Below are 27,260 nucleotides of genomic sequence, written 5' to 3'. Positions count from 1 at the left end.
AATACCCACCCGGACGGAGGGGCGCCCACCTGAAGGGATACCCACTCTGAAGGGTGCCCGCCTGGAGGGGATCCAGCCCGGAGGGGTGCCCACCCGGAGGGGCGCCCACCTGAAGGGATACCCACTCTTTAGGGTGCCCGCCTGGAGGGGATCCAGCCCGGAGGGGTGCCCACCCGGAAGGGCGCCCGCCTGGAGAGATACCCACCCAGAGGGGCGGCCTGCATGGAGGAGTGCCCACCCGAAGTGCCACCTGCCCAGAGGAGTGCCCGCCTAGGGCCCGCTTTCCTCTCCCCACTAATTCTACCGATAATAAGAACGATGGTATCTGTTTAGCGCTTACTACGTGCCAGGCACTCTACCGAGCGCCGGGGCGGAGACCAGCAAATCGAGTTGGAAACGGTCCCCGTCCCCCGTGGGGGCTCACGGTCTCCGCCCCCATTTTCCAGAGGAGGTCACTGAGGCCCAGAGAAGCGAAGTGACTCGCCCAAAGCCACCCAGCGGACGAGCGGAGGAGTTGGGATTAGAACCCACGACCCTCCGACGCCCAGGGCCGCGCTCTAGCCGCTAAGCCATACCGAGGAGCGGCGTGGTTCAGCGGAAAGGGCCCGGGCTCGGGGGTCCCGGGTCGTGGGTTCCAATCCCGGCTCCGCCACCCGTCAGCTGGGCGACTCTGGGCGAGTCACTTGGCCCCTCTGGGCCTCAGTTCCCTCATCTGTAAAAAGGAGACTAATAATAATAACGTTGGTATCTGTCAAGCGCTTACTACGTGCAGAGCGCCGTTCCGAGCGCTGGGGGAGATACGGGGTCGTCGGGTCGTCCCACGGGAGGCTCAGAGTTAATCCCCATTCTCCAGATGAGGGAACCGAGGCGCAGAGAAGCGGAGTGACTCGCCCGCAGTCACACAGCCGACGAGCGGCGGAGCCGGGATTCGAACCCACGACCCCCGACTCCCAAGCCCGGCCTCTTTCCACCGAGCCACGCCGCCGAGGCCGCGAGCCCCACGGGGGACAATCCGATGACCCCGTATCTCCCCCGGCGGGGGCTTAGAGCGGTGCTCGGCACAGAGTAAGCGCTCAACAAATACCGCCGTTATTATTGTTACTAATAAATACCATCATTATTACGGCCAAGGGGTGGGACCATGATCCGAACCCAGGTCCTCCTGACTCCCAGCGCTGCTTCCCGGAGACCCCCACCCCTCGCCCCCGGCCCCATCCCCCACCTCTCCGCGGTCTGACTCTCCGCCCGGTTGAAGTCGCTGGCGAAGAGAGTCCGGAACTGGGCCAGCGGGTCCGGCTGCGGCGCCGGGCCCCGGGGCTCCTGGACGGGAGAGAGCTCGGGGGGGGGGGGGGGGGGGGGGGGGGGGGGGGGGGGGGGCGTTCGTTCATTCATTTACTCATTTACTCATTCATTCAATCGTATTTATTGAGCGCTTACTTGTGCGGTGCACCGTAGTCAAGTGCTTACTATGTGCCAGGCGCTGTAAGTTTCTCACTCTGGGCTTCGAGGCCGTCCATCCCCTCTCCCCCTCCTACCTGTCCTCCCTTCTCTCTTTCCACCGCCCACCCCGCAGGCTCCGCTCCTCCGCCGCCCGCCTCCTCGCCGTCCCCCGGTCCGGCCCGTCCCGCCGTCGACCCCCGGGCCGCGTCCTCCCGCGGTCCCGGGACGCCCCCCCTCCTCGCCTCCGCCGAACTCACTCTCTTCCCCTCTTGGAAACCCTACTTAAAGGTCGCCTCTTCCGAGAGGCCTTCCCGGACCGAGCTCCCCCCTTCTTCCCTCCGCTCCCCTTCTACCCCCCCTTCACCTCTCCGCAGCCAAACCCTCTTCTCCCCCGTCTCCCTCCGCTCCTCCCCCTCTCCCTTCCCACCCCCTCGGCACCGGACCCGTCCGCTCGACTCTACATATCTTCATCACCCTATTTATTTTGTTTAATGAGAAGTACATCGCCTCGATTCTATTTATCCGCTACTGTTTTAACGAGACGTTCTTCCCCCCGACTCTATCTATCGCCATCGTTCTCGTCCGTCCGTCTCCCCCGGTGAGACCGTGAGCCCGTCAGAGGGCGGGGACCGTCTCTACCTCGTACCGATCTGTCCATTCCGAGCGCTCAGTCCGGTGCTCCGCACCTAGTGAGCGCTCGATAAATACCATCGAACGAACGAACTGTACCGAGCGCTGGGGTGGGCACCCGCAGATGGGGTTGGACACGGTCCCCGTCCCACGTGGGGCTCGCCGGCCCGTTTCACAGACGAGGTCAATGAGGCCCGGAGAAGTGAAGACACTCGCCCGAGGCCACCGAGCCGACGAGCGGCAGAGCTGGGATTGGAACCCGTGACCCTCTGACTCCCGGGGCTGGGCTGTAGCCGCTGGGCTCCGCTGAGTGCCGGGGAGAGGATGCTCCAACGATAAACGGACACGCTCCCTGCTCGCCGCGGGCTTACGGTCAAGAGCGGCGGCTTGGCTCGGTGGAAAGAGCCCGGGCTGGGGACTCGGAGGTCATGGGTTCGAATCCCACCTCTGCCGCCTGTCGGCCGTGTGGCTTCGGGCCGGTCGCTTCACTTCTCTGGGCCTCGGTAATCTCGTCTGTAAAACGGGGGTGAAGACCGTGAGCCCCACGTGGGACAACCCGATGCCCCTGTATCCTCCCCAGCGCTTAGAACAGTGCTCGGCACCTAGCGAGCGCTTAACAAATGCCATCGTCATTAAGAGCGGGGGAGGCGGACGTTAATAGAAATAAAGAAATGGCGGGGGGGGGGGGGGGCCCGAGCGGGTGTGGGGCTGCGGCGGGGGAAGAAAAAGGGAGGGAGTCGGGGCGACGCGGAAGGGAGCGGGAGAAGGGGAAAGGAGGGTTTGGTCAGGGAAGGCTTCTTGGAGGAGGGGGGCCTCCGGGAAGGCTTCGAAGGGGAGGAGTGTTGATTGTCTGTGGGATTTAGGAGGGAGGGCGTCCAGCCCAGAGGCGGGACGTGGGCCGGGGTACGGCGGAGGGAGGTGGGGCGGTGGAGAGGGCGGGGGCGAGCGGGATCAGAGGGAAGGCCAGGCCCCCTCAGCGGCCTCCCGCCTACCTCCCGGGGCCGGGCGCCGGCCGGTCCGAGGCCCCGGTCCGAGGACGGCGGGGCCGGACGGGCCCGGGCAGCCGGGGGGTCCTCCGTCGGGCGGACGACGGGCGGGGGGCACGAGGCTCCGGCCGCTGCCTGCGGAAACGGGGAGCGGCGAGGAGGAGCACGGGCAGGACGGATGACACGCGGGGGACGGAGAGGATGGGGGAGCGAGGCCTTTCCCGACCCGGCCGCGGCGGGGAGGGGCCTCTCCACCGGACCCCGGATCCCCACCGCCTCCCCCGTCCCCCCAGTTCCCCTCCCTCGGACTCCCCGAGCCCCCGCCCCCGCCTCCCCCAACCCCCCGAGCGAGGTTGTCCAAGGCAGGGAATGTGTCCGTTTATTGTAGTGTCCTCTCCCAGGCGCTCGGTACAGTGCTCTTGCACACGGGAAGAGCTGAAGAAATACGACCGAAGGAAGGGAGGAAGGTATCGGGGGGAGAGGCTCTCCGCTGGACCCCCAGATACCCACAGCCCCCCGACCCCGGTCCTCCGATTCCCCTCCCTCGGACTCCCCGAGCCCTCGCCCCGCCTCCCCGCCCGACCCGCCGAGCGAGGTCCTTGCGGTTAGGAAATGTGTCCGCTTACAATAATAATTACGGCGCTCGGTAAGCGCTTACTGATGTGCCAGGCGCCGTCCTAAGCGCTGGGGGAGACGCCAAGTCATCAGGTAATCCCCCGTGGGGCTCACGGTCTCCATCCCCATTTCCCGGATGAGGGAACTGAGGCCCAGAGAAGCGAAGTGACTCGCCCAGGGTCACCCAGCAGACAGGCGGCAGAGCCGGGATAAGACCCCCATGACCTTCTGGCTCCCAGGCCCGGGTCCCAGCCGCCACGCCGTGCTGCTTCTACTCTCCCAAGCGCTCAGGACAGTGCTCCGCACGCAGCAGGGGCTCAGTGAATGATAACGTTGGTATTCGTTAAGCGCTTACTAGGTGCAGAGCACCGTTCTAAGCGCTGCGGGGGGGGGGGGGGGGGGATACGGGGTCATCAGGTCGTCCCACGGTTAATCCCCGTTTTCCAGATGAGGTCACTGAGGGCCGGAGAAGTCAAGTGACTGGCCCACAGTCACCCAGCTGACCAGTGGCAGAGCCGGCATTCGAACCCATGACCTCTGCCTCCCAAACCCGGGCTCTGGCCAGTGAGCCGCGCTGCTTCTGTGAGCGGGGGCGGGGGCGCCTGACCTCTGCGTCCTGCCGGGCGGAGTTGGGGCCGGGGTCTCGGGCCCTCGGCGGCCGTGGGAACTCTCGCTCGTAGTCCAGGGAGATCCGGTGCTCCCTGCCCGGGGGAGGGGACGGGCCGAGGGTCAACCCCGCGTCGGGGGGCTTGGGCGAGCCCTCTCCTCCCACCTCGGAGCCCAGGCTGGGCGAAGGAGGGCCGGGGCCGAGCGGGGCCGACCGAGACCCGTACCGTCCTTCCCAAGGGCTCGGTCCGGTGCTCCGCACACGCGAAGCGCTCGATAGGTAGCACCGATTGAGACCGTCCCGCCCCGACACACCCCTCCGGCTCCCTGCCTGTCCAACGGGAAGCGGGGAGGAGAAACTGAGTCACCCCGTAGACGGTAAGCTCATCGTGGGCAGGGAAAGTGTCCGTTGATTGTCGCATCGGCCTCTCCCAAGTGCTTGGTACAGTGCTCTGCACGCGGGAAGCGCTCAATCAATACCGCTGGCTGAATGAACCTGTCTGCTCTTCAATTATGAGCCCCCCAAGAGCCGGGGACCCCGTTTAATTCTCTCCTGTCGGTCTTTCCCAGCGCTTAGTACAGTGCTACGTACGCGATGAGCGCTTAAAAATACAATTACTACTACTACGAATAATCACTGCGGCGTCTGTCAAGCGCTTACTGTGTGGCAGGCACCGTACCAAACGCTGCGATCGATACGAGCAAATCGGGTTGGACGCTGTCCCTGTCCCACTCTGGGCCCACGGTCTCAATCCCCATTTTCCAGATGAGGGAAGCGAGGCCCTGTGAAGTGACTGGCCCAAGGTCACCCAGCAGACAAGGGGCAGAGCCGGGATAATAATTATAATGTCGGTATCTGTTAAGCGCCTACTGTGTGCCAAGCACTGTTCCGAGCGCCGGGAGGGAGACGAGGTCAGCGGGTTGTCCCCCGTGGGGCTCACGGTCTCCATCCCCGTTTCTCAGGTGAGGGAACTGAGGCCCAGTGAAGTGACCGGCCCACGGTCACCCAGCTGACAAGCGGCGGAGCCGGGATTAGAACCCATGACCTTCTGACTCCCAGGCCCGCGCTCTACCCATTAGGCCACGCTGCTTCTCTACTACGTATCCCCATCCCAAGTCCTCGCCGGACCCCCCCCCCCCCCCGGTAACACCCCCCAGGTCCCTGCCCCCTCCGCCTGCCCCTGCCCCCCGATCCCTCCCGCCCCCCGCCCCCCGGGCCGGCCGGCCTGCTCACCGTGGGGTTGGGGGGGCTTCGGTCACCTCCCACTCTTCCTGGCTGCTGTCGCGGGAGGAGGAGGAGGAAGAAGAGGAGGAAGAGGAGGAGGAGGAGGAGGACGAGGGGGACGAGGAGGGGGGTCGCTCCACTCCGCGATGGGACGGGCGGCCGGCCCCGGTGGGTGTCGAGGCCGGGGAGACCCTTCTCGGCCTGGGCCGTGAGGCCACGGTAGTCGACGCCCCCGTAGCTTCACCTTCTCGGCGGGCGGTGGTCTGCGACGGGGCTCTGAGCTCTGGTGGGTCCTGGGAAGACGGGATGGATTGGGTCACGCAGAAGCCATCGACCTCCGCACGAAACAAAAATTCCTCACTCTTGGCTTCGAGGCCGTCCCCTCGCCCCCTCCTACCTGTCCTCCCTTCTCTCTTTCCACCGCCCACCCCGCACGCTCCGCTCCTCCGCCGCCCGCCTCCTCGCCGTCCCCCGGTCTCGCCCGTCCCGCCGTCGACCCCCGGGCCGCGTCCTCCCGCGGTCCCGGGACGCCCTCCCTCCTCGCCTCCGCCAAACTCACGCTCTTCCCCTCCTCAAAGCCCTCCTGAGAGCTCACCTCCTCCAGGAGGCCTTCCCAAACCGAGCCCTCCCTTTCCCTCTGCTCCTCCTCCCCTCCCCATCGCCCCGACTCCCTCCCTCTGCTCTTCCCCCTTCCCCCCCCACAGCACTTGTGTATATTTGCCTATATTATTGATTCCTCTATTTTATTAATGATGCGTCGATAGCCCACGTCTCCCCCATCCTAAAAAAACCCGCTCTTGACCCCACTTCCCCCTCCAGTTATCGTCCTATCTCCCTACTACCCTTCCTTTCCAAAATCTTAGAACGAGTCGTCTACAATCGATGCCTAGAATTCCTTAACTCCCATTCTCTCCTAGACCCCCTCCAATCTGGCTTCCGTCCCCTCCACTCTACCGAGACTGCTCTCTCTAAGGTCACCCATGACCTCCTTCTTGCCAAATCCAATGGCTCCTACTCCATTCTGATCCTCCTTGACCTCTCTGCTGCCTTTGACACTGTCGACCATCCCCTCCTCCTCCTCCGTACCTTATCTCACCTTGGCTTCACGGACTCTGTCCTCTCCTGGTTCTCCTCTTACCTCTCTGGCCGATCATTCTCGGTCTCCTACGCTGGAGCCTCCTCCCCCTCCCATCCTTTAACTGTTGGAGTTCCTCAAGGGTCAGTTCTTGGCCCTCTTCTGTTCTCCATTTACACTCACTCCCTCGGTGAACTCATTCGCTCTCACGGCTTTGACTACCATCTCTACGCAGATGACACGCAGATCTACATCTCCGCCCCTGTCCTCTCCCCCTCCCTTCGGGCTCGCATCTCCTCCCGCCTCCGGGACGTCTCCACCTGGATGTCGGCCCGCCACCTAAAACTCAACATGAGCGAGACTGAGCTCCTCATCTTCCCTCCCGAGCCCGGTCCGCTCCCAGACTTCTCCGTCACCGTGGATGGCACGACCATCCTTCCCGTCCCGCAGGCCCGCAATCTCGGTGTCATCCTTGACTCGTCCCTCTCGTTCACCCCACACATCCTATCCGTTACCAAGACCTGCCGGTTTCACCTCTACAATATCGCCAAGATCCGCCCTTTCCTCTCCACCCAAACGGCTACCTTACTATTACGGGCTCTCGTTATATCCCGGCTAGACTACCGTGTCAGCCTTCTCTCTGACCTCCCTTCCTCCTCTCTCGCCCCGCTCCGGTCTATTCTTCACTCCGCCGCCCGGCTCATCTTCCCGCAGAAACGATCTGGGCATGTCACTCCCCTTCTTAAACAACTCCAGTGGTTGCCTATCGACCTCCGCTCCGAACAAAAACTCCTCACTCTAGGCTTCAAGGCTCTCCATCACCTTGCCCCTTCCTACCTCTCCTCCCTTCTCTCTTTCTACCGCCCACCCCGCACGCTCCGCTCCTCTGCCGCCCACCTCCTCGCCGTCCCTCGGTCTCGCCTATCCCGCCGTCGACCCCTGGGTCGCGTCCTCCCGCGGTCCCGGAACGCCCTCCCTCCTCACCTCCGCCAAACCGATTCTCTTTCCCTCTTCAAAACCTTACTTAAAAATCACCTCCTCCGAGAGGCCTTCCCAGACTGAGCTCCTCTTCCCCCTCTACTCCCTCTGCCATCCCCCCTTTACCTCTCCGCGGCTAAAGCCTCATTTTCCCCTTTTCCCTCTGCTCCTCCACCTCTCCCTTCCCATCCCCACAGCACTGTACCCGTCCGCTCAACTGTATATATTTTCGTTACCCTATTTATTTTGTTAATGAATTGTACATCGCCTTGATTCTATTTAGTTGCCATTGTTTTTACGAGATGTTCTTCCCCTTGACGCTGTTTAGTGCCATTGTTCTTGTCTGTCCGTCTCCCCCGATTAGACTGTAAGCCCGTCAAACGGCAGGGACCGTCTCTATCTGTTGCCGACTTGTTCATCCCAAGCGCTTAGTACAGTGCTCTGCACATAGTAAGCGCTCAATAAATACTATTGAATGAATGAATGAATGAATATGATTCGATTTATGATATCTACGATCCGATCAGACCGTAAGCCCGTCAGACGGCGGGGACCGTCTCTATCTGTTGCCGACTTGTTCATTCCGAGCGCTCAGTCCAGTGCTCTGCACATGGTAAGCGCTCAATAAATACTATAAATAAATAAATACTATAAATGAATTTATCTTGATAATATTGACACCAGACAACTCGTTTTGTTCTGGTGTCTGTCTCCCCGGTTTAGACCGTGAGCCCGTCACTGGGCAGGGACGGTTTCTATCTGTTGCCGAATTGTCCGTTCCAAGCGCTCAGTCCAGTGCTCTGCACGTAGTAAGCGCTCAATAAATACGACTGAATGAATGAACCGCCGCCCACACCTGGTGCCCGGACGCAGCTCCCCGTTTCCTCCCTACACCTGCCAAGCCGCAAAATGGAGTTTCCTATTTACCGGGCAGGTAGTAACTTGCCCCTCTTTTATTTCTTTTATGGTATCTGTTAAGTGCTTCCTGTGTTCCAGGTGCTGAACCGGGTCAGATCCAAGCTAATCGGGTCGGGCACCGTCCCCGTCCCACACGGGGCTCCCGTCTTCATCCCCTTTTTACAGAGCAGGAAACTGAGGCACAGAGAAGGGAAGTGATTTGCCCCAGGTCACACAGCAAACGAGGGGCGGAGCTGAGACTATTCATTCAATAGTATTTACTGAGCGCTTACTACGTGCAGAGCACCGTACTGAGCGCTCGGAACGAACGGGTCGGCAACGGATAGAGAGGGTCCCCGCCGTCTGACGGGCTCACGGTCCGATCGGGGGAGACGGACGGACAGACGAGAACGACGGCGATAGATAGAGTCGAGGGGAAGGACGTCTCGTAAAAACCGATGGCGACTAAATAGAATCGAGGCGATGGACATCTCATTAACAGAATAAATAGGGTAATAGATATATACAGTCGAGCGGACGAGTACGGCGCCGAGGGGATGGGAAGGGAGAGGGGGAGGAGCGGAGGGAAAGGGGGAAAAGAGGGTTTAGCTGCGGAGAGGTGAAGGGGGGGCGGTAGAGGGAGCAGAGGGAGAAGGGGAGCTCGGTCCGGGAAGGCCTCTCGGAGGAGGTGGGTTTTAAGTAGGGTTTTGAAGAGGGGAAGAGAATCGGTTTGGCGGAGGCGAGGGGGGAGGGCGTCCCGGGACCGCGGGAGGACGCGGCCCGGGGGTCGACGGCGGGACGGGCCGGACCGGGGGACGGCGAGGAGGCGGGCGGCGGAGGAGCGGAGCGTGCGGGGTGGGCGGTGGAAAGAGAGAAGGGAGGAGAGGTAGGAAGGGGCGAGGGGACGGAGAGCCTCGAAGCCTAGAGTGAGGAGTTTCTGTTCGGAGCGGAGGTCGATAGGCAACCGCCGGAGGTGTTTAAGAAGGGGAGAGACAGGCCCAGAGCGTTTGTGCGGGAAGATGAGCCGGGCGGCGGAGTGAAGGATAGACCGGAGCGGGGCGAGACGGGAGGAAGGGAGGTCGGAGAGCGGGCCGACACGGTAGTCTAGCCGGGAAATAACGAGAGCCCGTAGCAGTAAGGTAGCCGTTTGGGTGGAGGGGAAAACTGATTCCCAAGGCCGGGCTCTATCCACAAAGCCGCACGCTGCCTTTTGTGCACTTAACACAGTGCTTTGCATACACCCCCATCCCTAATAACAATAATAATAATAATAATAACGATTGTGTTATCGGTTAAACATTGACTACGTTCCAGACACCGTACTACACGCCGGGGTGGATTCGAGCGAATCGGGTCGGACACAGTCCACGTGCGCTTTTCTGTGCACTTAGCACAGTGCTTTGCATAAAGGGCACGTGCTTAAGAGACACCCCCATCACTAATAATAATAATAACGATAACGACTGTGTCATCGGTTAAGCATTTACTACGTTCCAGACACCGTACTACACGCCGGGGTGGATACGAGCGAATCGGGTCGGACACAGTCCGTGTCTAAATCCCCGTTTTTACAGATGAGGCCCAGAGAGCGATATTAACGACAGCGTTTGTTAAGCGCTTATTATGTGCCAAGCACTGTTCTAAGCGCTGGGGGAGACAGAAGGTCATCGGTTTGTCCCAGCTGGGGCTCGCGGTCTTACTGTCCATTTTCCGGACGAGGTCACCGAGGCCCAGAGAAGCGAAGCGGCTCGCCCACGGTCACCCAGCCGGCGGGCGGCGGAGCCGGGGTTGGAACCCGCGACCTCTGACTCCCAAGCCCGGCCTCTTGCCGCCGAGCCGCGCTGCTTCCGAAGCGACTCGCCCGAGGTCCCACGGCCGACGAGGGGAGGAGAGGGGATCGGGACCCGGGTCCCTCTGCCTCCGGGGCTGCGGTGGCCGGCACTCACCGGGGCCTCGTGGCCGGGGTCCCAGGGATGCTGCGGGAGGCGGGTCTGACCGGCCGGGGTCACGGGGGGCCGCCGGGCCCGCTCCTCCTTCGGCTCGGGGGGCGGCCGGCGGCTGTCGGGGCCGCTCGGACCTGTGGGGGCCGGCTCCGGGAGCACTGCCCGGTGAGGCGGGGGGAGGTGAGGGGACGGTGTTGAGGCTCCCCCCGGACCCCCCGGCTGCTGAGCGGGGCAGGGCGACGGCGAGGGGCCGGGGCCGGGGCCGGGCAGAGTGGGGGGGCCCGGTGGGCCGGGGGGTCGAGGGGTGAGGGAGTCGGACGGGACGGGGAGTCCCCGGGGTGGGGGACCGGGGAGAGGAGCCCAGGGGCTGGGACGGGGTCCCCGGGCCAGCACCCCGGCAGGGGAGGGGAGGGGAGGGGAGGGGGCCCTCCCAACCTCTGCCTCTCTCCCTCTTTCTCTTATCCTCTTTCTCTCTCCCTCTTTCATTCACTCAGTTGTTATTTACTGAGCACTTACTGTGAGCAGAGCACTCTACTCTTTCTTTCTCTCTCCCTCGTTCTTTCCCTCTCCCTCCTTCTTTCTCTCTTTTTCTTTCTCTCCCTCCTTCCCCCTCCCTCCTTCTTTCTCCTTTTCTTTCTCTCTCCCTTTCTCTCTTTTTCCCTTTCTCCCTCCTTCTTTCTCTCTCCCTTTTTCTCTCTCTCTCTCTCCCTCCTTCTTTCTCTCCCTTTTTTCTCTCCCTCTTCCCCTCTCCCTCCTTCTTTCTCTCTTTCTCCCTTTTTCTTTCTCTCCTCTTTCTTTCTCCCTTTTCCCTCTCTCCCTCTTTCCCTCTCCCTCCTTTCTCTTTTTCCTTCTTTCTCTCTCCCTCCTTCTCTTTCTCTCTTTCTCGCTTTTTCTCTCTCGCCCTTCTCTTTATTTCTTTCTCCCTTTTTCTCTCTCCCTCCTTCTTTCTTTCTCCCTCTTTCGTTCTCTCTCTCCTCCTTCTCCCTTTTTCTCTCTCCCTCCTTTCTTTCTCTTTCTTTCTCTCTCTTTCTTCCTTTTTCTCTCTCCCCCTCTCTTTATTTCTTCCTCCCTCCCTCTTTCCCTCTCCTTCCTTCTTTCTTTCGCTTTCTCCCTCTCCATCTTTCTCTCTCCCTCCTCTTTCTCCCTTCTTATCTCTCCCTCCTTTCTTTCTCCCTTTCTCCCTCCTCTTTCTCCCTTTTTATCTCTCCCTCCTTTCTTTCTTTCTTTCTTTCTCCCTTTCTCCCTCCCGCTCTCTCTTTCTCCCTTTCTCCCTCTCTCTCTCCCTCACACGCACAGGCACGCACTCTCTCTGTGTCTCTCTGTCTCGGTCTCTCCCTGCCCCTCCGTCCCCGTCCCCGTCCCTCACGTGTGAGGCGGCCGGCGACGAAGGGATGGCTGAGGAGGTCGGGCCAGGCGAGGCGCAGCGCGGCGTCCTTGGTCAGCAGCCCCTGCAGGAAGCTCTGCGGAGGGTGGAGGGCGGAGGGCGGTCAGCAGGGGTCCCAGGGCTCATTCATTCATTCGATAGTATTTACTGAGCGCTCACTATGTGCAGAGCACTGGACTAAGCGCTTGGAACGGACATTTGGGCAACAGATAGAGACCATCCCCGCCCACTGACGGGCTCACGGTCTAATCGGGGGAGACGGACGGACGGAGACAGTAGCGATAAATAAAATCGAGGGGATGTAGGCCTTCCCAGACTGAGCTCCCCTGTTCCCTCTGCTCCCCCTACCCCCCCTTCACCTCTCCGCAGCTAAACCCTCTGCTCCCCGCATCTCCCTCTGTTCCTCCCACCGCCTTCCCATCCCCTCAGCACCGTACTCCTCCGCTCGACTGTATATATTTTCATTACCCTATTTATTTTGTTTACCAATAATAATAACGTTGGTATCTGTTAAGCGCTTACTATGTGCCGAGCACCGTTCGGGTCGTCCCACGTGGGGCTCACGGTCTTCATCCCCATTTCACAGATGAGGGAACCGAGGCACCGAGAAGTTAAGTGACTTGCCCGAAGTCACCCGGCCGACAAGTGGCCGAGCCGGGATCTGAACCCATGACCTCTGACTCCCAAGCCCGTGCTCTTTCCACTGAGCCACGCTGCCTCTCCCAGCCGCTCAGTCCAGCGCCCTGCAGAAGGGAGGCGCTCAGTGATAACGTTGGTATCGGTTAAGCGCTTACTCTGTGCCGAGCACCGTTGTAAGCGCTGGGGGAGATACGGGGTCATCGGGTCGGCCCACGGGAGGCTCACAGTTAATCCCCATTGTCCAGATGAGGGCACTGAGGCCCAGAGAAGTCCTCCCGCGGTCCCGGAACGCCCTCCCTCCTCCTCACCTCCGCCAAACCGATTCTCTTCCCCTCTTCAAAACGCTACTTAAAACTCACCTCCTCCGAGAGGCCTTCCCACACCGAGCTCCCCTTCTCCCTCTGCTCCCTCTACCGCCTCCCCTTCGCCTCTCCGCAGCTTAACCCTCCTCTCCCCCCTTCCCTCTCCTCCTCCCCCTCTCCCGTCCCACCCCCTCGGCGCCGTACTCGTCCGCTCGACCGGATATATTCTCGTCACCCTGTTTATTCTGTTAATGAGATGTACGTCGCCTCGATTCTATTTAGCCGCCGCTGTTTTTACGCGACGGCCTCCCCCTCGACTCTATCTGTCGCCATCGTTCTCGTCCGCCCGTCTCCCCCGATCGGACCGTGAGCCCGTCACACGGCGGGGACCGTCTCTATCCGTTGCCGACTCGTTCGTTCCGCGCGCTTAGCCCGGTGCTCTGCACCTAGTAAGCGCTCAGTAAATACTACCGAATGAATGAATGAATGAACGTGACTTGCCCACGGTCACACAAGTGGCGGAGCCGGGATTCGAACCCACGGACTCCGACTCCCGAGCCCGGGCTCTTCCCACTGAGCCGGGCCGCGCCGCTCTCCGCAGGCGCGGGTCCGTCGCGCCGCCGTCCCCTCCCCGGGTCCCGGCGGCCAGCGGCGCTCGATCGCCGCGCCCCCGGCCGCCCGGCCGCCCCCCGGGCCCGGCTCCTGACCTGGAAGCAGGGGCTGAGGCCGGGCGGCCAGCGCACGGGGTCCTTGAGGATGAGGCCGACGAGGCGGAAGATGCTGGTGGTGTAGAAGGGCGGCCCGCCGGTGGCCAGCTCGTACAGGATGCAGCCCAGGGACCACAGGTCCGTGGTGTGGTCGTAGGGACGCTCCTCCACCAGCTCCGGGGACATGTACAGCGGGGTGCCCTTGATGGACGTCAGCACCGTCGTGCCGCCGCCCATGGCCCGGGCGAACCTGCGCGGCGCCGTCGGGGGGACCGGTTAATCACCGTGACCCGCCTTAACGACAGTAACGAGAAGCGGCGGGGCTCGGCGGCCACGGCGCGGGCTCGGGAGTCAGAGGTCACGGGTCCGTATCCCGGCTCGGCCACTTTTCATTCGATGGTATTTATCGAGCGCTTGGGATGGACAAATCGGCCGCAGAGAGAGACCGTCCCTGCCCTCTGACGGCCGCACGGTCTAATCGTAATGTTGGTGCGGGTGAAGCGCTTCCTACGTGCCGAGCACCGTTCTAAGCGCTGGGGGAGATACAGGGTCGTCGGGTCGTCCCACGGGAGGCTTACAAGTTAATCCCCGTTTGACAGATGAGGGCACCGAGGCCCAGAGAAGCGAAGTGACCTGCCCACGGTCACACAGCTGGCACGTGGTGGAGGCGGGATTCGAACCCACGACCTCTGACTCCCAAGCCCGGGCTCCTTCCGCTGAGCCTCGCCGCTTCTGCACGTGTCAGCTGGGTGACCGTGGGCAAGTCACTTCACTTATCTGGGCCTCGGTGACCTCGGCTGGAAAACGGGGATGGAGACGGTGAGCCCCACGTGGGACGGCCTCATCACCTTGCATCTCCCCCAGGGTTTAGAACGGTGCCCTGCACCTAGTAAGCGCTTAACAGATACCAACATTGTAATTATTATTATGATTATTAATAACGTTGGTATTTGTTAAAGGCTCGCTAGGTGCCGAGCGCTGTTCTAAGCGCCGGGGGAGGTACAGGGTCATCAGGTCGGCCCACGTGAGGCTCACCGTCTTCATCCCCATTTTCCAGATGAGGTCACCGAGGCCCAGAGAAGTGAAGAGACTTCCCCAAGGTCACAGAGCAGATGGGGGGGCAGAGCCAGGAGAAGCAGCGTGGCTCGGCAGCAAGAGCCCAGGATCGGGAGTCAGAGGTCGCGGGTTCTAATCCCGGCTCCGCCACTTGTCTGCTGTGTGACCTTGGGCAAGTCACTTCACTTCTCTGGGCCTCAGTTCCCTCATCTGGAAAATGGGATGAAGACTGGGAGCCTCACGAGGGACAACCTGATGACCCTGCATAATAATAATGTTGGTGTTTATTAAGCGCTTACTATGTGCCGAGCACTGTTCTAAGCGCTGGGGGAGATCCAGGGTCATCGGGTCGTCCCACGTGAGGCTCACGGTAAATCCCCATTTTCCAGATGAGGTCACCGAGGCCCAGAGAAGTGAAGTGACTGGCCCGCGGTCACCCAGCTGACAAGTGGCGGAGCCGGGAGTCGAACCCATGACCTCTGACTCCGAAGCCCAGGCTCTTTCCACTGAGCCACGCTGCTTCTCCCCCAGCGCTTAGAAAAGTGCTCTGCACATAGTAAGCGCTTAACAAATACCAACATTATCATCAGAACCCACGACCTTCTGACTCCCGGGCCCGGGCTCTACCCACTAGGCCATGCAGCTCTCCCATGCTCCCAAGCACTTACTACAGTGCTCAGCACACAGAAAGCGCTCAGTGAATATGACTGACTGACGTACTGTCCTCTCCCAAGCGCCGAGTACAGTGCTCTGCACACAGGAGGCGCTCAATAAATGATTGTACGAACGCTCTTCACACAGTAAGCGCTCGATAAGTACGACTGACTGACCGACCGACCGTTGCCAGTCCCCCACCCCTCTTTTCTTCTCGGGGCGAGGGCCAGGGCCCGGCTCCACATCTCATTCTTTCTCAGCATTTAGCACAGAGTCTTGCACAGGGTGGTGCGTAACCACTACTGTCCTGAGCCCCAAGCTGGGGGGAGCAGAGTGGCCTTAATGGGTAGAACCCGGGGGCCTGGGAGTCAGAAGGACGTGGGTTCTAATCACGGCACCGCCGCGTGTCTGCTGTGTCACCTCGGGCAAGTCACTCTGTCCATTCCAAGTGCTTCGGTCAGTGCTCGGCACACAGTAAGCGCTCAACGAATACGATTAAATGGACGAATGAACCAACCTCCCCTCCCTGGGCCTCAGTTTTCTCACCTGCAAAATGGGGATGGAGACGGTGGGACGGGGACTGGGTCCAACCCCATTGGCTTGGATCCATCCCAGCGCTTACTACAGTGCCTGGCACATAGCAAGCGCTTAACGAATACCCCAATTACTAGGGGAAGCAGCGTGGCCCGGTGGGTAGAGCCCGGGCCCGGGCGTCAGAAGGACCCGGGTTCTGATCCTGGGGGACCTCGGGCAAGTCCCTTCACTTCTCCACGCCTCAGTTCCCTCGTCTGGAAAACGGGATGAAGCCGGGGAGCCCCCCGGGGGACGGGGCCCGGGCCCGACCCGATGGGCCCGTATCCGCCCCGGCGCTTAGTACAGCGCCCGGCACTCAGTAAGCGCTTCACAAATCCCATTCGAGGGGTTGGGGCGGGTGGGAACCCACCCGAAGTCGCAGAGCTTGACGCCGCCGTCCTTGGCCAACAGGATGTTCTGGGGTTTCACGTCCCGGTGCAGGATGCGGTGGGAATGCAGATAGAACAGGGCCGACACCAGCTGGGCCGCGATGACCCGTACCTGGAGGGTGGGGATCAGAACAACAATAATAATCGTGATCTTCGTTAAACGCCGGGTGCCAAGCACTGTTCTAAACGCTGGGGCAGGTACGGGTTGAGCAGGTCGGACCCAGGGAGGAGGCCTTCCCGGACCGAGCCGCCCCTCGCCCTCTGCTCCTCCTCCCCTCCCCGTCGCCCCGCCTCCTTCCCCTCCCCTCAGCCCTTGTCTATACTGGTACATGTTTATTATTCAATTTATTTTGTTAATGGAGTGTATCTATCATCTATTTATCTATTTTAATGTTATCGATGCCCGTCTACTTGTTTTGCGTCGCTGTCCGTCTCCCCCTTCCAGACCGTGAGCCCGTCGTTGGGTAGGGATTGTCTCTCTTTATTGCCAAACTGTCCTTTCCCGCCCCACAGCACTCGTCTATACTGGTACGCATTTATGACTCTATTTATTTTATTAATGATGTGTACATATCTATAATTCGATTTCTCTATTTTGATGCTATTAGCGCCCGTCTACTTGCTTTGTTTTGTTGTCCGTCTCCCCCTTCCAGACCGTGGGCCCGTCGCTGGGTGGGGATCGTCTCCATCTGTAGCCCAATTGTCCTTTCCCGCCCCACAGCACTTGTCTATATTGGTACATATTTATTATTCTATTTATTTTACTACTGATGTGTCTATATCTATCATTCTATTTATCTATTTTGATGTTATTGATGCCTGTCTACTTGTTTTGCCGTCCATCTCCCCACCTCTAGACTCTGAGCCCCTCGTTGGGTAGGGATGGTCTCCCTCTGTTCCCAAATTGTCCTTTCCCGCCCCACAGCACTTGTCTATATTGGTACATACTTATGATTCTATTTATTTTATTAATGATGTGTATCTATCATTCTGTTTATCTGTTGTGATGCTATTACGTGGCTCAGTGGAAAGAGCACGGGCTTTGGAGTCAGAGGTCATGGGTTCGAATCCCCTCTCGGCCACTTGTCAGCTGTGTGACTTTGGGCAAGTCACTTCACTTCTCGGTGCCTCAGTTACCTCATCTGTAAAATGGGGATTAATTCAATAGTATTTATTGAGCGCTTACTATGTGCAGAGCACTGTACTAAGCGCTTGGGATGAACAAGATTAAGATTGTGAGCCCCAAGTGGGACAACTTGATTCCCCTGCATCTACCCCAGCGCTTAGAACAGTGCTCGGCACATAGTAGGCGCTTCACAGATACCAACATTATCATTAGTGCCTGTCTACTTGTTTTGTTTCGTTGTCCGTCTCCCCCTTCTAGACCGTGAGCCCGTCGTTGGGTAGGGATTGTCTCTCTTTATTGTCAAATTGTCCTTTCCCACCCCACAGCACTCGTCTATATTCGCACGTATTTATGATTCTATTTATTTTATTAATGATGTGTCTATATCTATCATTTTATTTATCTATTTTAATGCTATTGATGCCTGTCTACTTGTTTTGTTTCGTTGTCCGTCTCCCCCTTCCAGACCGTGAGCCCGTCGTTGGGTAGGGATTGTCTCTCTTTATTGCCAAACTGTCCTTTCCCGCCCCACAGCACTCGTCTATGTTGGTACATATTTATGATTCTATTTATTTTATTAATGATGTGTCTATAGCTATCATTTTATTTATCTATTTTAATGCTATTGATGCCTGTCTACTTGTTTTGTTTCGTTGTCCGTCTCCCCCTTCCAGACCGTGAGCCCGTCGTTGGGTAGGGATTGTCTCTCTTTATTGCCAAATTGTCCTTTCCCGCCCCACAGCACTCGTCTGTATTGGTACGCATTTATGATTCTATTTATTTTATTAATGATGTGTCTATATCTATCATTCTATTTATCTATTCTGATGCTATTGATGCCTGACTACTTGCTTTGTTTTGCTGTCTGTCTCCCCCTACTAGACTGTGAGCCCGTCGCTGGGCAGGGATGGTCTCTATCTGTTGCCCGACTGTAATAATAATAATAATATTGGTATCCGTTAAGCGCTTACTCTGTGCCGAGCACCGTTCTAAGCGCTGGAGGAGATACAGGGTCATCAGGTGTCCCACGTGAGGCTCACAGTTAATCCCATTCTACAGATGAGGTCACTGAGGCCCAGAGAAGTGAAGTGACTTGCCCACGGTCACCCAGCTGACAGGTGGCAGCGCCTGGATTCGAATCCACGACCTCTGACTCCCCAGCCCGGGCTCTTTCCACTGAGCCACGCTGCTTCTTCATTATTACATCCCAAGCGCTCAGTACAGTGCTCTGCACAGAGTAAGCGCTCAATACATACGACTGAATGAATGAATGGATACTTAGACTGTGATCCCCCTGTGGGACAAGAACTGTGTCCGGCCGAATTCACTCGAATTCACCCCAGCTCCTAGAACAGCGTTTAACACAGAAGCGGCGTGGACTAGTGGCAAGAGCCCTGGCTTGGGAGTGAGAGGTTGTGAGTTCCAATCCCGGCTCCGCCACTTGTCAGCTGTGTGACTTGGGGCAAGTCCCTTCACTCCTCTGGGCCTCAGTTCCAACTTCTGTAAAATGGGGAGTAAGAGTACGAGGCCCATGTGGGCCGGGGGCGGCGTCCGAGCCGATGACCTTGTAGCGACCCCAGCGCTCAGAACAGCGCCTGACACATAGTAAGCGCTTAACGAACACCGGGATCATTATCGTTATTAACCAGTTCCATAATCATTGCTACTAAAAATGATAATAATATATTTCTAGGTCCCTCTCTCCCAAAAGACTGTAAGTGCCTTGCAAGCCGTTACAAGTGGCCCTTTTATTTTGGACTTCCCCCACGCTTAGGTGGGAAGCAGCAGGACTTCGCAGAAAGAACCAGGGCCTGGGAGTCAGCGGACCTGGGTTCTAATCCCGCCTCCGCCACTTATCCGTTACGTGACCACGGACGAGTCACTTCACTCCTCTGGGCCTCAGTTCCCTCATCTGTAAAATGGGGATTAGTCCCCGTCCCCGTCCCCGCCAGACTATTTGTTTTGTCTTGTTCTGTTCCGCTTTGCCGTCTGTCTCCCCCGTTTAGACCGTGAGCCCGTCGTCGGGCAGGGATGGTCTCCGTATGTTGCCGAACTGTCCATTCCAAACGCTTAGTATAGTGCTCTGCCCATGGTAAGTGCTCAGTAAATACGACTGAATGAATGAATACTGTTGTTCTTGCTGCTAATAAAATAATACTAATAATGTTGGTATTTGTTAAGCGCTTACTCTGTGCAGAGCACTGTACTAAGCGCTGGGGGAGATACAGGGTCATCAGGTTGTCCCACGTGAGGCTCACAGTTAATCCCCATTTTACAGGTGAGGGAACTGAGGCACAGAGAAGCGAAGCGACTTGCCCACAGTCACCCAGCTGACAAGTGGCAGAGCCGGGATCCGAACCCATGATCTCTGACTCCCAAGCCTGGGCTCCTCCCACTGAGCCACGCTGCTTCTCAATAATGGTACAATAATGGTAATGTTTGTCTCCCTCTCTTCTCCACAAACTTGTAATGGACGGGGAGCGTGTCTGCTAATTCTGTTGTACTGTCCTCTCCCAAGTGCTTACTACAGTGCTCTGCACATAGCACGTGCCCAATCAATACGACTGACTATTTGTTAAGCGCTGACTACGTGCCAGGCACTGGGCTATACGTGCCGGGGTGGAGGTGAGCGAATCAGGTTGGACCCAGTCCCTGTCGCCGTGGGGCTCACAGTCTTCATCCCCATTTTACAGATGAGGGAACTGAGGCACAGATCCCACAAGGTCCCACGGCTGACAAGTGGCAGAGTGGGGATTATTATTATTATTAATAATAACTATGATACTTTTTAGGTGCTTTCTATACGCCAAGCACTCTTCTAAGCGCCGGGGTAGGTCAAAGCTGATCAGGATGGACACAGTCCCCGTCCCACGTGGGGCTCACACTCTTCATCCCCATTTTACAGTTGAGGTCACTGAGGCCCAGAGAAGAGACTTGCCCAAGGTCACGCAGCAGGCAGGTGGTGGAGGCGGAATTAGAACTCAGGTCCTTCCGACTCCCAGACCTGTGCTCTACCCCCTAGGCCGTGCTGCTTCTATTCATTCAATAGTATTTATGGAGCGCTGACTCTGTGCAGAGCACTGGACTACTTTCCAGGACCAAGCTGTAGCCACTAGGCCACGCTGCTTCCTCCTCAATCGATGGTATTTATTGAGCGCTTACTGTGCGCAGAGCACTGTACTGAGGGCTGGGGAGGGTCCGGTACATCAGACCTGGTGGACCTGCGCCCTTCCCACCCGGATCTTACAGTCTCCCTGGAAGGGGTGGACGAGCCCTTCATTCATTTATTCATTTATGCAATTGTATTTATTCATTCATTCATCTTTATTGAGCGCCTACTCTGAGCACAGCACTGTACTAAGAATGGACAATTCATTCATTAAGTAGTATTTACTGAGCGTATACTACGTGCAGAGCGCCGGACTAAGCGCTTGGAATGGACAACTCATCCATTCAATCGTCTTTACTGAGCGCTCACTATGCGCAGAGCGCCGGACTAAGCGCGTGGAATGGACAATTCATCCATTCAATCGTATTTACTGAGCGCTCACTATGTGCAGAGCGCCGGACTAAGCGCGTGGAATGGACAATTGGGCAACAGAGAGAGACCAGCCCTGCCCAACGACGGGCTCTCGGTCTAATCGGGGGAGACGGACGGACAAGAACAAGACGACTTAATCACGACGAATAGAATCAAGGGGAATAAATAATAAATAGGGGAATAAATAATATATGCAAATGAGCAGAGTGCAGAGGGGCGGGGAAGAGAGGGGGGAGGAGCAGACGGGAGCAGAGGGAAATTCGTCAACAGAGAGAGACGATCGCTGCCCAGTGATGGGCTCACCGTCTAAACGGGGGAGACGGAGCAAAGCAAAAGAGAAGAAGTAGTCCGGCGTCAATATCATCAAGATAAATAGAATCATAGATCTATACACCTCATTAACAAAATAATCAATCAATAATATATACAAATATTCATTCAATAGTATTTATGGAGCGCTTACTATGTGCAGAGCACTGGACTATGCCCACGGTCACACAGCTGACAAGTGGCAGAGTCGGCATTCGAACCCGTGACCTCCGGCTCCCCAGCCTGGGCTCTTTCCACTGAGCCACGCCGCTTCTCGGCAGCTTGTCACTTGTCGGCTGGGTGACCGTGGGCAAGTCACTTCCCTTCTCTGGGCCTCAGTTCCCTCATCTGTCAAATGGGGATGAAGACTGGGAGCCCCACGTGGGATGACCTGATGACCCTGTATCTCTCCCAGTGCTTAGGACAGTGCTCTGCACAGAGTAAGCGCTTAACAAATATCAACATTATTATAGTAAGGCAAAGTGGCTCAGTGGAAAGAGCCCGGGCTTCGGAGTCAGAGGTCATGAGTTCGACTCCCGGCTCTGCCACCTGTCAGCTGTGTGACTGTGGGCAAGTCACTTCACTTCTCTGTGCCTCAGTGACCTCATCTGGAAAATGGGGATGAAGACTGTGAGCCTCACGTGGGACGACCCGATGACCCTGTATCTCCCCCCGGCGCTTAGAACGGTGCTCGGCACAGAGTAAGCGCTTAACAAATAGCACCATTAATTAATTAATCCTGGCCCCTCCGCTTGTCTGCAATATTGTCTGCATTGAGAAGCAGCGTGGCTCAGTGGAAAGAGCCCGGGCTTTGGAGTCAGGGGTCATGAGTTCAAATCCCAGCTCTGCCACTTGTCAGCTGTGTGACCTTGGGCAAGTCACCTCACTTCTCTGGGCCTCGGTTCCCTCATCTGTCAGATGGGGATGAAGACTGGGAGCCCCACGTGGGACAACCTGATGCCCCTGTGTCTACCCCAGCGCTTAGAACAGTGCTCGGCACACAGTAAGCGCTTAACAGATACCAACATTAACATTACTTAGCGCTTGGAATGTACAAGTCGGCAACAGATAGAGACGGTCCCTGCCCATTGACGGGCTCACGGTCTAATCGGGGGAGACGGGCAGACATGACCGATGGCGATAGAGTCGAGGGAAAGAACATCTCATAAAAACAATGGCAGATAAATAGAATCAGGGTGATGTACATCTCATTAACAAAATAAATAGGGTGATGAAGATATCTAGAGTCGAGCGGACGAGTACGGTGCCGAGGGGAGGGGACGGGAGAGGGGGAGGAGCGGAGGGAGAGGGGGGAGAAGAGGGCTTAGCTGAGGAGAGGTGAAGGGGGGGGAGAGGGAGCAGAGGGAAAAAGGGGGGAGCTCGGTCCGGGAAGGCCTCTCGGAGGAGGTGAGGTTTAAGTAGGGATTCGAAGAGGGGAAGAGAGTGAGTTTGGCGGAGGCGAGGAGGGAGGGCGTCCCGGGGCCGCGGGAGGACGCGGGCCGGGGGTCGACGGCGGGACGGGCGAGAACGGGGGACGGCGAGGAGGCGGGCGGCGGAGGAGCGGAGCGGGCGGGGTGGGCGGGAGAAGGAGAGAAGGGAGGACAGGTAGGAGGGGGCAAAAGGCATATATTTTGTATATATTATTTATTCCCCTATTTATTTTGTGAACGAGGTGTCCATCCCCTTCATTCTCCTTATCGTGATGATGTTGTCTTGTTTTTGTTTCGTTCTGTTTTGCTCTGCCGTCCGTCTCCCCCGTTTATACCGTGAGCTCGTCGTTGGGCAGGGATGGTCTCTCTCTGTGGCCCAACTGTCCATTCCAAGCGCTCAGTCCAGTGCTCCGCACGTGGAAAGCCCTCAATAAATACGACCGAATGAATGAAAGGCGCCGGACAGCTTCGGAGCCAAGAGTGAGAAGTTTTTGTAGCGTGGCTCAGTGGCAAGAGCCCGGGCTTGGGAGTCCTAATCCCGGCTCTGCCGCTTGTCAGCTGTGACTTTGGGCCAGTCACTTCACTTCTCTGTGCCTCAGTTCCCTCCCCTGGAAAATGGGGATGAAGACTGTGAGCCCTATGCGGGCCAACCTGATGACCTTGTATCTCCCCCAGCGCTTAGAACAGTGCTTGGCACATAGTAAGCACTTAACAAATACAAATTACGTACCGTGCGCAGAGCGCTGTACTAAGCACAACGGTAGGGCAGACACAGTCGCGGCCCGGCTCCGGGGGGCCGGTCCGGACGGAGGCGAGGAGCGGGTGGGTTACCTGGTCCTCGGGGAGTTTGCCGTCATCCTCCAGGATCTGGAAGAGCTCTCCCTCCGCGTAGTCGGTCACCACCACCACCTGCGGAGGGGCCGGGGGAGAGGGGGAGGCCGCGGCCATGGGGGCCGGGGGCCGACGGAGACGCGCCCGGCCCCATCGGGGCTCGGGGGGTCGTGCCAAAACCCGCGGATCCGGCCCGCCCGAAGTCCAGCTCCTTCCGTTTGCAGGGCTGAGAGGGAACAGGCCTCTCCCCCGCTCCAAAGCCTTCTCGCAGGCCCACCTCCTCCCAGCAGCCTCCCCTGACCGCACCCTCCTTTCCTCTTCTCCCGCTCCCTTCCGCGTCGCCCCGACCCGCTCCCTTCCTTCATCCCCCGCACCGCTTCGGTCCACCTCCCTCATTTATTTCTTTCTATTCACGTCTGTCTCTCCCTCTAGACCGTCAGCTCATCGTGGGCAGGGAATGCATTTATTAATAGCAATAAATAATAATGATAATGGTATTTAAGTGCTTACTACGTGCCGGGCACTGGACTAAGCGTTGGGGTGAAATTGCAGCTTTTCGGTGCCTTTTTTGTCCCCTAAATTTTCTTTATTTCATGGAACATTTCCCCCCCAAAGAATGAGGTCCTTTTCCAGGGTAATTCCTAAGAGCAACTGCCCAATCTATAACGTGGCTCAGTGGAAAGAGCCCGGGCTGGGGAGTCACAGGTTGTGGGATATAATCTTGTCAGCTGGGTGACTTCGGGCCAGTCACTTCACTTCTCTGAGTCTCAGTTCCCTCATCTGTAAAATGGGATGAAGACGGTGCACGTGGGACCGCCTAGTCACCTTGTATCTCCCCCAGCGCTTAAAACAGTGCTTCGCGCAGCGTAAGCGCTTAAGAAAAGCCGTCATTATTATCATTATTACAAGCAAGTTGAGTTGGACACAGTCCCCCTCCCCCCCGGGGCTCACCGTCTCCAGCCCAGATCGAGGGAACTGAGGCCCAGAGGAGCCAAGTGACTTAATTTTTATTTATATTGGCTACTAAGCGGTCATGTTTTTGTCCGTCTGTCTCCCCCGATTAGACTGTGAGCCCGTCAGTGGGCAGGGATTGTCTCTATCTGTTGCCAAATTGTCCATTCCAAGCGCTTGGTACAGTGCTCTGCACATAGTAAGCGCTCAATAAATACTACTGAATGAACGAATGTCTAAGGGACACACAGCCGACAAAGGGCGGAGCCGGAACTGGAACCCATGACCTCGGGACTCCCGGGCCGACTGGTTCCCTGCCCGCGAGGGACCTCCCGTCTCCGGAGAGGGACTCAGCCGGCGCCAGCGCTCCAGGCCCAGCGGGGTGGAAGCGGGGGCGGTCCAACCCCCCGGCCGCGGCCCCGCCGTCCTGACCTCCCTGTCCGTCTCGAAGCTGTCGAGCAGGTGGATGATGTTGGGATGCCTCAGGCCCTGCATGATCTCAATCTCCCGCTGCAGGTTCCGCAGGTCCTTGGGAGAGCGACCCAGTTTGGGGATGAATTTGAGGGCCACCACCTGTGCGTGGGATGGAGGGGAGAGGGCAGAGTCACGACCTCCCGGACCTCCCCCTTTCAGAGCCTTCGGGAAGGCCCACCTCCTCCTAGAGGCCTTCCCTGACTAAACCCTCCTTTCCTCTGCTCCCTCTCCCTTCTGCATCTCCCTGACTTGCTCCCTTTATTTCCCGAGGGCTTAGGACAGTGCTCTGCACACAGTGAGTGCTCAATAAATAAGAATGAATGAATGAATCTCCTCCTAGAAGCCTTCCCTGACTAAACCCTCCTTTCCTCTGCTCCCTCTCCCTTCTGCGTCTCCCTGACCTGCTCCCTTTATTTCCCGAGGGCTTAGGACAGTGCTCTGCACACAGTGAGTGCTCAATAAATAAGAATGAATGAATGAATCTCCTCCTAGAAGCCTTCCCTGACTAAACCCTCCTTTCCTCTGCTCCCTCTCCCTTCTGCATCTCCCTGACCTGCTCCTTTTATTTCCCGAGGGCTTAGGACAGTGGTCTGCACACAGTGAGTGCTCAATAATTAAGAATGAATGAATGAATCTCCTCCTAGAGGCCTTCCCTGACTAAACCCTCCTTTCCTCTGCTCTCACTCCCTTCTACGTCACCTGGCCTCGCTCCCTTTATTTCCCAAGCTCTTAGGACAGCGCTCTGCACCCAGTAAGTGCTCAATAAATACGAATGAATGAATGAATGAATCTCCTCCAAGAGGCCCTTCCTGACTAAAACTTCCTGCACACAGTAAGTGCTCAATAAATACGAATGAATGAATCTCCTCCAAGAGGCCTTCCGTGCCTAAACCCTCCTTTCCTCTGCTCCCCCTCCCTTCTGCATCGCCCTGACTTGCTCCCTTTATTTCCCAAGCGCTTAGGACAGTGCTCTGCCCATAGTAAGTGCTCAATAAATAAGAATGAATGAATGAATCTCCTCCAAGAGGGCTTTCCTGACTAAAACCTCCTGCACACAGTAAGTGCTCAATAAATACGAATGAACGAATGAATCTCCTTTCCTCCTCTCCCACTCCCTTCTGCATCGCCCGGACGTTTTTTGCTCCCTTTCTTCATCCCCCCTCCCAGCCCCACACCACTTATGTCCAGCGCTTAGAACAGTGCTCGGCACATAGTAAGCGCTTAACAAACACCATTATTATTATTATTATTATTATTCTTATATCTGTCATTTACTGATTTCTATTCATGTCTGTCTCCCCACCTCTAGACTGTCAGCTCGCTGTGGGCAGGGATCGTGTCTGCTTATTGTTACATTGTCCTCTCCTGAGCGCTTAGTCCAGTGCTCTGCACACATTATGCACTCAATAAATATGCCTGAATGAATGAATAAATGGACTACGTCTACTATATTCTTCTATTGTCCTCTCCCGAGCGCTTAGTCCAGTGCTCTGCACATAGCGCTCAATAAATAAGCTCATTGTGGGCAGGGAATGGGTCTGTTTATTGTTAGATTGCCCTCTCCCAAGCGCTTAGTACAGCGCTTTGCACACAGTGAGCGCTCAATAAATGATTGAATGAATGAACGGAATGGAATATGTCTGTTCTATTGCTATATTGTCCTCTCCCAAGTGCTTAATCCAGCGTTCTGCACACAGTCAGCACTTAATAATAATAACTGTGGTACTCGTTAAGCGCTTACTATATGCCAGGCACCGTACTAAGCACCGAGATGGCTACAAGCAGATCAGGTTGGACCCAGCCCCTGTCCCGCGTGGGGCTCCCCGTCTCCATCCCCATTTTACAGAGGAGGGAACTGAGGCCCGGAGAAATGACTGGCCCAAGGTGACACAGCGGGCCAGCGGCGGTCACCGCCCGACGTCGAGCGTCAGCGAGAGGGGAAAGGGTGACCGGGTCCGCCGGGGGTCTCGACCCGTTGGGTTTTGCCCACCCCCCCGCCCCTCTGCCAGGGCACCTGGGCACTGTATCTCCGCCGGCCCTTGTAGACCTTCCCGTAGGAACCCTCTCCGATCATCTCCAACACGTGGTATTTCTCCATCGCGCACCCGGGGGGCCTCTCTCCACCTGAGGGAAGAATAATAAATTGTGGTATTTGTTAAGAATAATAAATTGTGGTATTTGTTAAGCGCTTACTATGGGCCAGGCACTCTACCATGGCCAGGCACGCTGGGAAGGAGCACGGCTCAGTGGGAAGAGCCCGGGCTGGGGAGTCAGAGGTCGTGGGTTCGAATCCACCAGAGAAGCAGCATGGCTCAGTGGAAAGAGCACGGGCTTTGGAGTCAGGGCTCATGAGTTCGAATCCCAGCTCTGCCACTTGTCGGCTGTGTGACTGTGGGCAAGTCACTTAACTTCTCTGTGCCTCAGTTCCCTCATCTGTAAAATGGGGATTAAGACTGTGAGCCCCACGTGGGACAACCTGATTCCCCTATGTCCACCCCA

General features: G+C 57.6%; 1 protein-coding gene across 4 annotated transcripts in view; it reads right to left on the bottom strand.

The window, feature by feature from the left end:
* Window positions 1–27,260, bottom strand: part of STK36 (serine/threonine kinase 36) — a 54,216-nt gene that overhangs the window by 26,241 nt on the left and 715 nt on the right. For 2 of the 4 annotated variants that reach the window (XM_029073671.2, XM_029073684.2), the window contains exons 2-11: window positions 26,776–26,885; window positions 24,720–24,860; window positions 23,337–23,414; window positions 16,081–16,211; window positions 13,428–13,677; window positions 11,762–11,855; window positions 10,399–10,553; window positions 5,512–5,795; window positions 4,279–4,372; window positions 1,223–1,320 (exon numbers count right to left, since the gene is read on the bottom strand). In XM_029073671.2, coding sequence (XP_028929504.1) covers window positions 1,223–1,320; window positions 4,279–4,372; window positions 5,512–5,795; window positions 10,399–10,553; window positions 11,762–11,855; window positions 13,428–13,677; window positions 16,081–16,211; window positions 23,337–23,414; window positions 24,720–24,860; window positions 26,776–26,859 — 1,409 coding nt within the window. In that variant the 5' untranslated portion in view covers window positions 26,860–26,885. Of the gene's footprint in view, window positions 1–1,222; window positions 1,321–4,278; window positions 4,373–5,511; window positions 5,796–10,398; window positions 10,554–11,761; window positions 11,856–13,427; window positions 13,678–16,080; window positions 16,212–23,235; window positions 23,301–23,336; window positions 23,415–24,719; window positions 24,861–26,775; window positions 26,886–27,260 lie in introns of those variants that run through there. The other 2 variants (XM_029073698.2, XM_039913517.1) reach the window with 2 other exon arrangements.

Source organism: Ornithorhynchus anatinus, chromosome 1 (genome assembly GCF_004115215.2).
Source record: "Ornithorhynchus anatinus isolate Pmale09 chromosome 1, mOrnAna1.pri.v4, whole genome shotgun sequence".
Lineage (NCBI taxonomy): Eukaryota > Metazoa > Chordata > Mammalia > Monotremata > Ornithorhynchidae > Ornithorhynchus > Ornithorhynchus anatinus.
This window is presented reverse-complemented; position numbering and strand designations above follow the sequence as displayed.